This window comes from Myotis brandtii, unplaced genomic scaffold, assembly GCF_000412655.1.
Source record: "Myotis brandtii unplaced genomic scaffold, ASM41265v1 scaffold678, whole genome shotgun sequence".
NCBI classification, from domain to species: Eukaryota; Metazoa; Chordata; class Mammalia; order Chiroptera; family Vespertilionidae; genus Myotis; species Myotis brandtii.
Genome location: NW_005370648.1, coordinates 77,973 through 91,041, shown reverse-complemented (window position 1 = coordinate 91,041; position 13,069 = coordinate 77,973). Strand labels below are relative to the sequence as shown.

General features: G+C 48.1%; 1 protein-coding gene across 3 annotated transcripts in view; it reads left to right on the top strand.

Moving 5' to 3' along the window:
• The window catches only part of NMNAT2 (nicotinamide nucleotide adenylyltransferase 2), a 100,250-nt gene that overhangs the window by 85,643 nt on the left and 1,538 nt on the right, over nt 1-13,069 (top strand). For all 3 annotated transcript variants that reach the window (XM_005881312.2, XM_005881311.2, XM_014529271.1), the window contains one exon: nt 12,957-13,058. In XM_005881312.2, the coding sequence (XP_005881374.1) occupies nt 12,957-13,058 (102 nt within the window). The remainder of the gene's footprint in view (nt 1-12,956; nt 13,059-13,069) is intronic.

Here is a 13,069-nt window from a genome sequence, read left to right as displayed (position 1 = left end):
AGGCCTTTACCCCTTTGAATTATTGTGTTTTGTTTTCCTTGGATTCTCTTTGAAGAGGTAGTAAATATCACCCTAGAATTCCCTCAACTGGAGAATGGGGTCCAGAGGGAAGACGTTAATGGCAACAGGTCAGCAGGATCCTTCTGGCCATTGACCTGGACTACAGGGAACCAGGAAGTTAAACTTATATCCCTTAGAAGCTCAGTGGACGTCCTTGGTTACCAGATCTGACTGGGATGGTCTTAAGCCAGCTGATTCTTAAAGGACTCACTCTTCTCGTGGCAAATTATTCTTGTTCTTTCACGAATTCATTCATCTGAGAGCCAGAGCTAATGCCCCCAATCCCATGGATAGCCCTCTGCAAGCTGAGTCCCAGGCAGGAATTTCGGATCCAGTGCTTTTTATTAACTTGCTGTGTGACCCTGTGCAAATCACTCAACAACTCTGGGCCTCAGTTGTATTTAATCTATAAGATCTATAGAATGTTATCTATAGCATCCGGAGATTTTAAAGAAATATACAATACAGTCCCTAACCCCAAGTATTAGGTGGCAAGATGGATACATATGAAATAATACATATATATGTCTCTGGAGAGAGAGAGATCCGATAGGATCAGACTCAAAAGAGAGAGAGAGAGAGAGAGAGAGAGAGAGAGATCCGATAGGATCAGACTCAAGATTCTAGTTCTACTCTAACACAACTCATGACAAAATACGTTCTGAGCATCAGGTTTTCCCACCTCTAAAATGGGTATAATAATGGTGCCTACCTCATCGGATTTGGGGAGAATTAAATGGATTTCCCTATCTATAGCGCCCTGCCTAGCTCCTGACACACTGTTACATACAACATATGTTCATAAGTGAGTTTACCTGCGCAGACATGGAGGTCTACACATGGGTACGGGGGAAGGGCATCCATGCTGACAGGCTGTGGGACAACCAGGAGGGGAGGAGAGACTCAGGGGAGCAAATTACAGTGCAGGCCTTTCATCTCCAGCCCTCAACGATTTCCGGCAGAGAAATTCTAAACCCCCTTTCAGTTCTGGATTAGGTGGCTCCATTAGCTCTCACTTTCCTCCCTGCCTCACAAGGTGCCGTGAAGGTGAAAAGTCACGCGGGCAAAGTTCTGTACAGATCGCAGCAGAGCTCTGCCAAGAATCCAGGCAAATGCGGGCAACTGTCCGGGGCTGTCCCAGCGGGAGGCCGGGCCTGGGAGCCTCCAGGGACTCCTCTCCAGGGCAGACTCAGGCTTTGTGGAGCCTGAAACGTACCCAATTTGGGGTTCTGGAAGCGCGGTCAGGGCTTTGTTAGCTCGTGGCCTGCAGGTCCTCTAACTGCCCTCCAAAAGGGCTACTCTCATTGTTGCCCGTCTGACATTTGAAGAACAGAAAAGTGAGCCCCAGGCCCCTCCCTTCCCTTTGGCCCCTGGAGCTGAAATGACATGTTGGTTAAGACAGGAAATTTGAGAAACCAATAGCTGTTGTTTTACTGGGAATGGGAGAGTGGAGGTGGAGTGAGACCCTCACCTACTCAACTGTGTCCCCACTTGGCGGGTCACCCCAGAGATCGGGGCTCCCAGCCTGGTTGCTCCCAGAGGGCCCAGCAGGCCCAGGCCAGCAGGGACCCACATCTGTCCTGGTCAGGGTGCTGAGGACTCCAGTCCACAGCACAGGCAGCAGGCGAGGTGGGTGAGGGGGATACGCAAAGCTCATTAGTGGGTTTTCTAGAGCCCAGAGCTCTACCTCCCCACCCAGCCTGGCCCATCACTCAGTCCTCTGATTCAACCCCCAGCCAGTCTGTGGCGTCCTTAGAATCACGGTATCTGAGGCAGAGAGAAAAAAAACCAAGGAGCTGTGAGTGTGAATCTCAGCCCACAACACAGGTGTGCCAGACCAAATTTAAACCAAATTAAAATTCAACTCCAAACCGCTGTCCCACAGGGATGATGGGAAGTTGGTCTTAGTCATCGCTGACTAGCAGAACCTGAGAGGCTCCTGTTCGCCCTGCACATGAATATCAATTCATGAGGGTCCCCACAGACATCTCTACTCAGGCCTTGTGGTGCCTTGAAATTGGTGGCTCTATACCAGTGGTTCTCAACCTTCTGGCCCTTTAAATACAGTTCCTCATGTTGTGACCCAACCATAAAATTATTTTCATTGCTACTTCATAACTGTAATGTTGCTACTTTTATGAATCGTAATGTAAATATCTGATATGCAGGATGGTCTTAGGCGACCCCTATGAAAGGGTCATTCGACCGCTGAAGGGGTCGCGACCCACAGGTTGAGAACCGCTGCTCTATGCTCACCTGGGGCACGGGACTCCTGGCTGAGTCTAGAAGCCCAGCGCTGGGCTCCCCCCACCTATGATCATCAGGCTTTGCTCCCAGGGTGATGCCTGGGAGGGAGGAGGGAGAGGTTTCACAGATCCCTAGCTTCTTTCCAGTAGTGGGGAGGGAGAGACAGCTAAAGCTCTTTTTATTCTGATGCTATATCCCTATTTTCTCTCTCCTCCGGACATCTGGTGAAACCTCTTCAGGGAGTTTAAAACCACTGACTTAAAAACATTCTGTTGTCTGCCCTGCAGATTCCGCTCCTAAAGGGGCTGGCTCTCTGCTAGAAATAGGGTTGGGGTTGGGCAGAGGTGGGTACAGGGAGCAGGAAACTGTAGTCGCTCAGTGAATTATTCCACTGTCCTTATTTGGGGAAAGTTGGCTCTCATGGTCTAGAAAAGGAAGGTCTTTTTCAAGACTGGGCACAGGGTGAGCCCTGTTTATTCTTCTAGCAAGGTCTGCCCTCTGAGGCCTGCCTGGAATTTCAGTCCCTAAGCATGGGATCACCGGGGATGAGGTTTGCGAGACCCGCTTCTAGCCCAGGTGTCGTTCATTCATTCAACACTTCTCAGAACACCTGGTAAGCCCAGCGCCAGAACCTGCCCATGTCAGCAGGAGAACAAAGCTCCCTGGAAAAGTCCTGGGCCCAGGCTTTGTGTTCCAGTCTCCCGTGTTTTCTCCAGAATCCTCAGAAACCAGACAGGAGAGAAGGAGAAACAGCAACCTCTGCACCCTCCTGTAAGGGAAGCTCTAGGGAAGTGGGGAGCCGCTCTGTCCCCACTCAGGCTGGGCAGCCGCCGAGACAAGCTGCTCTACAGCGGGACCGCCAAGGCCCTTTCCAGCCGCACACTCTCCACCGAGTCCCTCTTGCTCTTTCTTTGCTTTGGATTCCTGAGCCAGCGCTCTTTACCCAGAAATCTAATTACACAACTAAAGGGACAACCCCACCCCCACCCCAACACACCCCGTGGGCATTTCCTGTTAGGCAAAGAGATCCATTAGCCCTGCAGAGCATTCCGACCTCCTCTGACCAGCAACACACCCCTAACCCTTACACTCCCCGGGGAGAAAATTCCATACAAGTGCATCATGTTCCTCCATAGGATCCCAAAGAGCTGCTTGTGTGTTTCCTGGTGGTTGGCATTTTCATTCTTGATTCCAGGAGAAATCAAGACTCAGGTTCCTGGGCTAGCCTTGGAGATCAGGACCCAGCCCCCCCCAGCCTGTTCATTTCTGGGCTTTTAATATATATATTTATTTCAGAGAAGAAGGGAGAGAGAGATAGAAACATCAATGATGAGAGAGAATCATGGATCGGCTGCCTCCTGCATGACCTACACTGGGGATTGAGCCTACAACCCAGGCATGTGCCCTGACCATGAATCGAACCATGACCTCCTGGTTCATAGGTTGACGCTTAACCACTGAGCCATGCCGGCCAGGCATTTCCGGACTTATTAGAGAACTAGTCTCCCGCAGAAGGCCTGGTCATTGCTGTGCTGCTTCCTGAAACCAGCACCAAAACGGGTGTGCAGGCGGGACCAAGGTCCGTGGGAAACCAAGGCCAAAGGCTAACCGGTCAGCCATGGACAGATTTATGAAGCAGGAAGATTTCATACTCACTCACTCCCCTCCCCCAAACAAAACCTGCGGTCCAGAACCTTATGCTGCCAGCTGCTTTGTCCATTAGGTTATGGTGGAAAGCAGCCTGGCAAATTAACTCTGATTCGAGTATTCTTTCCTTCAATCAATCTTGCAACTAATACTTATTGAGTGTCCACGATGAACATAAGCACGTTATTTGCCCTGGAGGCACTGGCACCCTAAAAGTATCTTACATTTTCTTAGCTTAGTTCCTTCTAGTCCATGAAATAAAACATGTGAAAAGTTCAGAAGAGTTTCTGAGCCTAAAAAGCACTCAATCAACGTTGGCTGCTATTCATTCATTGGTTTTAAACTATTGAGTAGCTGCCATGTGCCCGGCACTGTTCTAGGGCTGGAGGAACAGAGAAAACAAAATAGACCAAGAGGGGAGACAGGCCATAAACACTTGGCTTGTGTCTCAGTTAACCCCTAGACCAGCCGTGAGCAAACTACGGCCCGCAGGCCGGATCCGGCCCATTTGAAATGAATAAAACTAAAAAAAAAAAAAGACCGTACCCTTTTATGTAATGATGTTTACTTTGAATTTATATTAGTTCACACAAACACTCCATCCATGCTTTTGTTCCGGCCCTCCGGTCCAGTTTAAGAACCCATTGTGGCCCTCGAGTCAAAAAGTTTGCCCACCCCTGCCCTAGACTCAAGACCTAGAGCATTCCTGAGAAGTGGGATCTCTATCCCCGTTTACAGAGATGGAAACCAGGGCTCCCGTGGATTGTGACTTGTGCAAGACCTAACTATTGGTTAAGCAGAGAGGGATTTTGCATAAATCTTCAGCTCCCTAATCCAGATAAGACGGTCAAGTGAGAGGAATGATACATGTAATTCACAGCAGGCCAGGGAGGAGGCAGCACTGAGCTGGGCTTTGAATGATGGACAGGATTGGATTAAGCGGGTGGAAAGAGAGGGCTTGAGAGGCTGAGAGAAGGCTGTACAAGACCCAGTGGTGGGAACAAGACCTTTTGGGGGGCAATGGTTCTGGCTGGTTGAACTAGAAGGTTTCTCTTGGTCTTTATTTGGGAAGCGTTTGACTTTTCAGCAAGATGGCAAAATCATTAAGTTTAATGATTAAATGTATTGGCCACTCGCCTTTTAAATGAGCCAGGGTCAATATTTAACCCAAAGGAATGAAAGTCTAAAAGGGACGTGAGGCACCAGAGACGGGCCAATGAGGAAAGTGTTTTTTTCTTTGTTCCTTTGTCTTTCTTTTTGCATTTCCCAAAGCCGGGCACTCCACAGGCCAGCTCCAATAGGCTGTAGCCGACATTTTTCCAGCCAACCAGCCCGTGGCCTAACTGCCTCCTCCATCCACCAGCTGTGGGAAACCAACCAAAGCAAATAAACAGGGGAAGAGCCCGGGGCAATGGCCACTCCAGAAGAAATCCCTGGGCTCCGGGACAAATGGAGCAAAGACAAACATTTGGTTTTTCAGGCTCAGATGGTTTTTATCAGACAGTCCAGCCGCGGCCAGGAAGCCCCACGGACACTCCCACCCTGGGGATTAGGTCCCCCGAGCTGATGAGCCTGGGCTGAATTCACAGGCTGGGGGAAGGCGGCTCAGCCCTAGCGGGGAGTTTCTGGTTCTCGTGTGAAAGGCACTGTTGGCTTAGTGTTCAGGCTGTTGACTTGAGTCTGGAATCCCCTGCCTTCCCACACCGCCCGTCAAGTTGGAAAGGGGAGTGGAGATGACTTTCTCTGGGAACCCCCTCAGAAGCATCATTCATTTGTTTGCACTGAGCGGCATTCTGGAAATGCATTCCCACCCAGCCTTCCCTCCGGGGAGGAACGGGGAGGGGGGGGCGTGCCGCAGAACCAAGGTGGACGACTCTTGGTTGATATGGGTGGAGCAGGTGGCAGAAGCCTGTCGCCTACTGGACACGTTCTCCCCACATCATTTCTGACCCACTCAGAAGCATACAAAATGACATACCCCAGGGGGCAATGTAGGGTAATAAACAGAGGACTTAGCCCATGAGGTGCCTGGAGAAAAGACAGAGAATCTTTCCAAACCAAAAAAGTTTCAAGTCACTAAAACGTGAGTCTTAACAATGGATCTAGAAGAGGTGTTGCTCTTGGCAAGGGGACCAGGCCCTGAGCGGGTCTGCTAGGGGCCGCCCGCGGTGTGAGCTCTTCACTTCTTGCAGAGAAGATTTCACAACCCCAGTCCCGGCGATTTTGAGAGGATGTTTAGTAAAGCTGGGGACAGTGGAGCAAGGAAGGGCTTAGGATAGAAGCAGCAGCAGGAGAGAGCCGAGGCGCGGCTGCTGTGGTTCTGTAGAAACGTTACAGGAAAGAAATGAGCCTCCGCAGGTCTGCCTTGGCTCACTGAGAAGTCAGGGAAGAGGGGGCCCTGGAGACGGGTTCAGGGGGTTAGCCTGGGATGAGCTGCCGCTGCCCATGGCTCCCCTGGTTGCAAGTCTCCTGGGGTCCCTTAGAGCTTAGGAGATGCACGCCTTTGGGGGGAGAGGAGAGAGAAGGAAAAGGCGCGGGCGTGCTCTAGGGAGGTCTCAGGGGATGGTCTCAAGAGACTATTCATCAGTTTTCCAGGTGTGCTCTTTCAGGGTGGTGGTCTTCATTGATTGGTCCCACTGATTGGTCGGTGTCAGGATATGGGGTCATTAGTCAATGCAGCTGGTCCTGAGCAGCCATGGCAACACTTGTCTGATTTTACTGCTTTTTCTGGGCCTGGAGCTGAAATACAACTGAGTCCTGGATGTTCTCTCTAGGGAGGTGACCTTCTGTATCCGGCTGTAAATTGTCAGTTTGTTCAGCTCTCTGTCTCAGTTTCCCCATTCCACTTGCCAAGGACTTCTCCTAGCTTCTTCCTACGGTGCCTCCGTGTGATGCTGCCGAAGGAGCCTTTAAAGCAGATCAGAGCGAGTGGAAGTTCACCTCCTGGCTGTGCCACTCGGACTTGTGACTAAATCTCACTGCGCCTCGGTTTTCCCATCTATGAAGTGAGAACTGAGGCACATATCTCAGAAGAGAGTTGATGTAAGGATTAAATGTAATAATAAATAAAGCTCCTAACATTGTGCCTGGCACAATAGCAGGTACTGTTTCTTCCCCTCCTTACTGATAGTCCCATGTTCATCCCTGAATTTCCTCATCTGGAGGAGAAACACAAGGGTGCGCATGTCGCTCAGGTACGGTACCTTAGGAAGAGAGCACGGTTAGAATTCGGAACCCTAACCAGGGTCTCAGAGTGACCCTACAGAGGGTCTTGCTAGTTAGACTTGCCTGGCTCAGTCAACGTAAATTGGATCCTGTTGCTAATAGAAGTCAAGGCCTCTGTTTAAAACACCCTAATGGTTTCTCTTTGGAATTGGACTGAAACCCCATCTTTACTGTGATCTGGTCCTTGTCCACTTCCCCCACCTCTCTGGGCTCCAGGTCCACTTGGCTTCTCTATTTGAACACCTTTTCCCACCCCAGGGCCTTTGCACTCACGGTGGCTTCACTGGGAATGCCCTTTGCCCAGGTGTCCCTATGTCTTCCTCTTCTAGTCATTTAGAGTTCAGCTGAAAAGTAATTGTGTTTGATTTTGAAGGGGTTCAGAACAGGCCTCCTAAATGTGCGACTTTAGCCTGGGGATTATTTTGAGGTGAAGGCAATTGAGACCCTGTGGGGAGAAGCTTTTACTTGTCCCTTCAAGAATTTAAATTTGGAGCTTGGCCCATAATAAGTTAGCACCAGAAATAAAGTTTAATGACCTCTCTGGAGGGCACAGCGAATATTTAACCACTGAACACCTGCTCTTATCCTCCTGAGAATGACCTTGCTCCCCTCTGAAGCCCCAAGGCGTCGGACCTCATCTGAAGCTCAGAATGCCATTACCCCTCATTTTACCTGTCTTGACCCTCTCGTGTATGTGGGGTCTCTGGCCTTTATGTATGTGGGGCTCCCATACGTGAGTATGTAATTAAATTTGGTTATTTTCTCTTGTTCATCTGCCTTATGTAGATTTAATTACTAGACCTGCTGGAAGAACCTAGGGTAGGGGGAAATTTCTTCCTCCCCCACAGTATTCAATATTGTCCTTAGCTCTACCTGATGTTTTCTCATTTAAATATTTATCTGTTTATGATCTACCCCTACAAGACAGTAAGCTCTGTGAGCACACGAAATGTACCTGTCTTTTTCAGCAACAGCAGGACAGGGACCAGTTTGCCATATACACTCAATAAAAAATTGTTGAATGGAAGAATGAAAGGGTACCCGGGAAAAGCTTGGTTGGAGGCGTTCAGCCCGTAAGGTAGTTTGCCTCCACCACGAGATGTGCCTAATGTTTTATGGGTAAACTTTTGACAGTTACCGGTAAGACATTAGCCACTAAAAGGATATTAGCCATTGAATAGTAATCTGGCCTTATCCTTCACAGCAATGCAGTTGAAATAATCATTTGTGTAATGTTTCCCACTAGTTAGTGATTGACCCAAGAGATGAAGCCATATCTGTCTTGCTCAACCCTCTGTTCCAGAAAGGTCTTGGCTAAGACCTTTGGGCATCCTCCTACCCAAAGCATCCCTGAAATCCAGCAAGGCAGGTCTTGGAATTCAGCCTCCTGGAGGAATGATGATAACTGCACATTCCTTCCAAGAGATTTGCCCCCTGTGTTTCTCCCGAGGCCAGGTTGCTTCCTGCCTCAACATGTTTCACATCCTTCCCTCGGATTCCCTGAATTTGGGGAAGCAGAGTCCGCTCCTTCCACTTGCTCTCCCCATCCCCACCATCCCTCCCCTGGGGAGCCTTTGACTAGAAGATGAAAAGGTAAGATCACTGAGAAGGTGACATTTAATTAAAAACAACAACAACATTAAAACTTATGTCAAAACAAAAGTTTTTTTTAAATATTTGATTTTCTAATAAAGTTAAAAGGACCCTAACCATTTTCCTATTACCCACACACTCCTAGTCTATCTCAATCCTTAAATAATTATTTTTTGAGGTACCTGCCACAGTAACCTATGCATGAAATAGGAAAAGCAGGAAGAAATTCCCCAAACAGGGCAGCTTTACTAATTTGTAAATTATAACCGTATCAGTATATAGTATGTCAAATGTATCAAAAACTTTGAGAAAGTTCATATGCTTCTGACCAAGTAATGTGACTCCTAGAAAATAAACTCTAAGGCAGTGGTTCTCAACCTGTGGGTCGCGACCCCTTTGGCGGTCGAACGACCCTTTCACAGGGGTCGCCTAAGACCATCCTGCATATCAGATATTTACATTACGATTCCTAAGAGTAGCAACATTACAGTTATGAAGTAGCAATGAAAATCATTTTATGGTTGGGTCACAACATGAGGAACTGTATTTAAAGGGCCAGAAGGTTGAGAACCACTGGTTTATGCGGTCATGGGGGTCCAGGGATTAGGACCTGGGTATCTTTGGGAGCCATTATCTACCCTATCAAAGGAAGCTTGGACCAGGATTGAAGGGATGAAAATGGTGAAAAATGAGCCGGTTCTTGGATTTGTTTTGGAATCAGAGTCAATTGGGTTGCCTTATAAATCATATGTGGGATGTGAGAGAAAAAGGAATCAAAGAACTTGCCAAGGCTTTGGCCTCAGCAATTGTAAGAAGAGTTTCCATTTATTGAAATGAAAGGCTACAGGGAAAACATTGGGAGGAGGGGCGGTAATGATTGATTGATGTCAGAGCATTTAGGGGCTCATGGACATATCAAATTTGCGATGCCTCACCCCAACTGGCATGTTGAAAAGGCCGCTGGCTATATGAGCCTGAAGTTGAAGAGAGAAATCTATGCTGGAGGTATCAATTAGGGAGCCTTCAGTGTGTCTTTAAAGCTTCGAAATCGAAAGAAATCATTAAGTGTGTGAATACAGATAAAAAAGAGGTCCAAGGACTGAGGCATGGGGGACTCCAATGGTTCAAGTTCAAGGTTAGGGAGATGAGAAAGAACCAGCAAGATGAGAGACCAAAAAAGAGTAGATGGGGAGGTAGGAGGACAACCAAGAGAGGGTGGTATCCCGGAGGCCAGGTGAAGACGAGAGGCAGGGACTTGGGGTGGGGCACACCTCGCCCAACTCTAGCACCTGGCACCTCCCCTCACCCCAAAGCACACACCCACACAAACACCCTCCAGCATGAAAATCAAGCCGGAGCCCTAGAAGATAAAGCCGGCAGCCTCTGGCCTACACGCCTGCAGACATGCCTCTTTGATGTGGTAACGCCGTGTCTTGTCTCTAGACCCCATCTCCCTTGCCCGTCTGTGATTCCCAGGGGGCCAGTCTGTCACCTGATTCTGGCAAAGGAAAACGTCTCAAGCAGCACGGTCTCCATCTGCTTGCTACCCACTGAGCCACCTGGCACTGTTATTGATTGGGTGCTCGGTCTCCATCTGCTTGCTACCCACTGAGCCACCTGGCTGATTGGGTGCCCAGATCATTAGTTCCTGAGTGGAAAGCAGCAGATGCACTAATGTCACCCTGAGGGCCATCCCCCCAGGAGTCCTGACTGCCATTCTGAGCCATTGTTTTCATGCTTTAAACGAGGATGTTCTCTTTAAATAGCCCCATTATTTCAGGCATATGATACACCCATCCAGTTCTCAGAATCAAATGGAAGGCAGATCCTGCATTATGCGGCCTACACCAGATATCCTGAAACATCTACATAGCCAAGCCCTTAAGGGTCTCCCTTGTATCCCTCCCATTCCTCCCTCCCCTCCGTTTCCTTCCCTTTTCTCCTTTCTTCTCTTTCGTACCCTACCAATTCCCCTGGAGTTTGAACTCAGTATTTATTTAGACCACTGGTTCTCAAGCTTGGTTGAGTCTTGCAATCACTTGGGGAATTTTAAAAAACTGTTGATGCCTAGGTCCCATTCCCAGAGATTGATTTAATTGGTTTTGGGTGTGAACTAGGCTTTGGGAAAATTTAAAACACCTGAGGCGATTCTAATGTGCAGCCACGTGTGAGAACCAGCGTCTTAGGTTACCTTCGGAGTAGTGAACCCCAGGGCAGCACTCTAAAAGCTATGGCAGGAGGGGCTGGGTCTACCTCCAGCTCCCTGCCCTGCCTCTCCCTAACATGCCTGGTTTTTATAGGGCAGTTTAAACCGTGCCACTTTACCGGGTCTGAACACCACCGATCGGTGCAGCAAGTGGCAAAATGCTCTAGTTTTCCAAATGGCACGATCCCATGGGGCCCTGATATTTTACACCCACCTTTAACTTCTCTTCACGACATCCCTCTTAGGGCACCTTCAGCCGACTTTTTATTTCAGCAACAACAGAGCTCCAGTTGCAACTCTAGCTCCAGTTTTCAGCAATGGCAGAAGTAGGGTAAAGTGGATGGAAAACCCAAGGGCACAGGCGCATGTGCACGCACACGCACGTGCACCTAGTCACGCGCACGTGCACCCAATCACGTGCATGCACACACACACATGCACCCACACGAACATAATCAGTGAATTGGACTTAGAAGTGGAATCCTGCTAGTGCAGAAATCCCCCCCACAGTGCTCCTTAATGTCTGTCGGTGTCACTAGTTTGGAGAACTGTAAGTAGAAACCTGGGTCCTTTGCTGCCAAAACCAGGTCTTGCTCAATGAGCTGCCTTGCTTAGAAGCAGCCGGCCTCCCCTCCCTACTCCCCCCACCTGGGATCCTTAATTGGCAAGATCTAAGCAATAATAATACGCCCAGGCTAGATCCAAATATCTAAGTGCCATCACTTTCAGACTCTGAAAACAAAAATTGGCCTGAGTTTCCAGAAAGCTTAGTAATATGTCTCAAGAGCTTGAAATGTGTCCAGTTCAGATCCTTTCATCTAATTATTTTACTTCTTATCCTAAAGAAATAATCAGAGAAGTGGTAGAAGGCTTATGTATAAAGATCTTCAACAAAGTCTGATGTAAAACTGCAAAAAAACAGGTCACTGCACACTTTCTAGTATACAAGATGGGTTTGATATATCCTGCCATATCATAGTTCAGCTTGACAATAAAGGACACAGATTGCTGAAGCTTAATCTTTTCAAATAATTTTGGTGATGTAAGAATATGCTCACAATATAATGTTAAATTAAAATGCAGATAAAGTGATTTGTTTTTCAGTGTAATCCAATTGTGGATATATACACTTATTTGTAGAGAGGAAAACAAATTTATTATGGTTATATTAGTGGTTTTCTGTGTGGTGTGGTTCTGATTGTTTTTTCTTCTTTCTTTCTTTTTTTTTCCTTCTTTTTTGTTTTGTTTTGTTTTGTTTTAGTTTTCCAGGCTTCTATTATTGTCTATAGTCAGGATAAATTTTAAAGGTTATTATTTTTTTAAGGAAAAGGTTTCATTTCTCATATGGCAGCAAGCTCCTATCAAAGGCTGACCTCAGAAGTGACCCCGTTATAATTGTCCTATCACTTCCTCTGCACACACCGATGCATGACAAGCTCAGCGCTGCCCCCTGAGACCCTCAGCAGCTTTGACTGGGGTGAGCAGGGAGCATTCTAGCCCCTCTCAGTAGCCCACCGGGGGGCTAGGGCTTTTCTTGCTGGACAACGGGATCTGTGTTGCCACAGGCTGTCCACCATAGGACTATGTGCCATTCATGCTATTCGTCAGCATTATGAACTCAACAGGAGCCTCAGGGATTGGAGAGATCGTGCCCAGGCATGCAGAGCCACGCTTCTTCATTTAGTCTAGGGGTATTTATTACGCATATTCTGTGTGCCAGGCAAAGTTCTCACTCATTCCACTAACACTGTTACGGGTTGTTACTTGAAGGAGTGGACTGATGGGGCTGAGAAAGCAAGTGTAGGACTAAAGCTTGGGGTTCCACATGGATGATACCTGCACCCTGCTAAGTAGTTGCTTGGTAGGGGCTTGGGGTCATGATCTCACAAAAGGCTTTCTCTCTCTCATTTCCTCTCTCTCTCTCTCTCTCTCTCTCTCATTTCCTCTCTCTCTCTCTCATCCCCCCCCCCTCTTCTAGATGGAGGTGATTGTTGGGGACTTTGGGATTGTGGTGGTGCCCCGGGACGCAGCGGACACAGACCGAATCATGAATCACTCCTCACTACTCCGCAAATACAAAGTGAGTTCTCC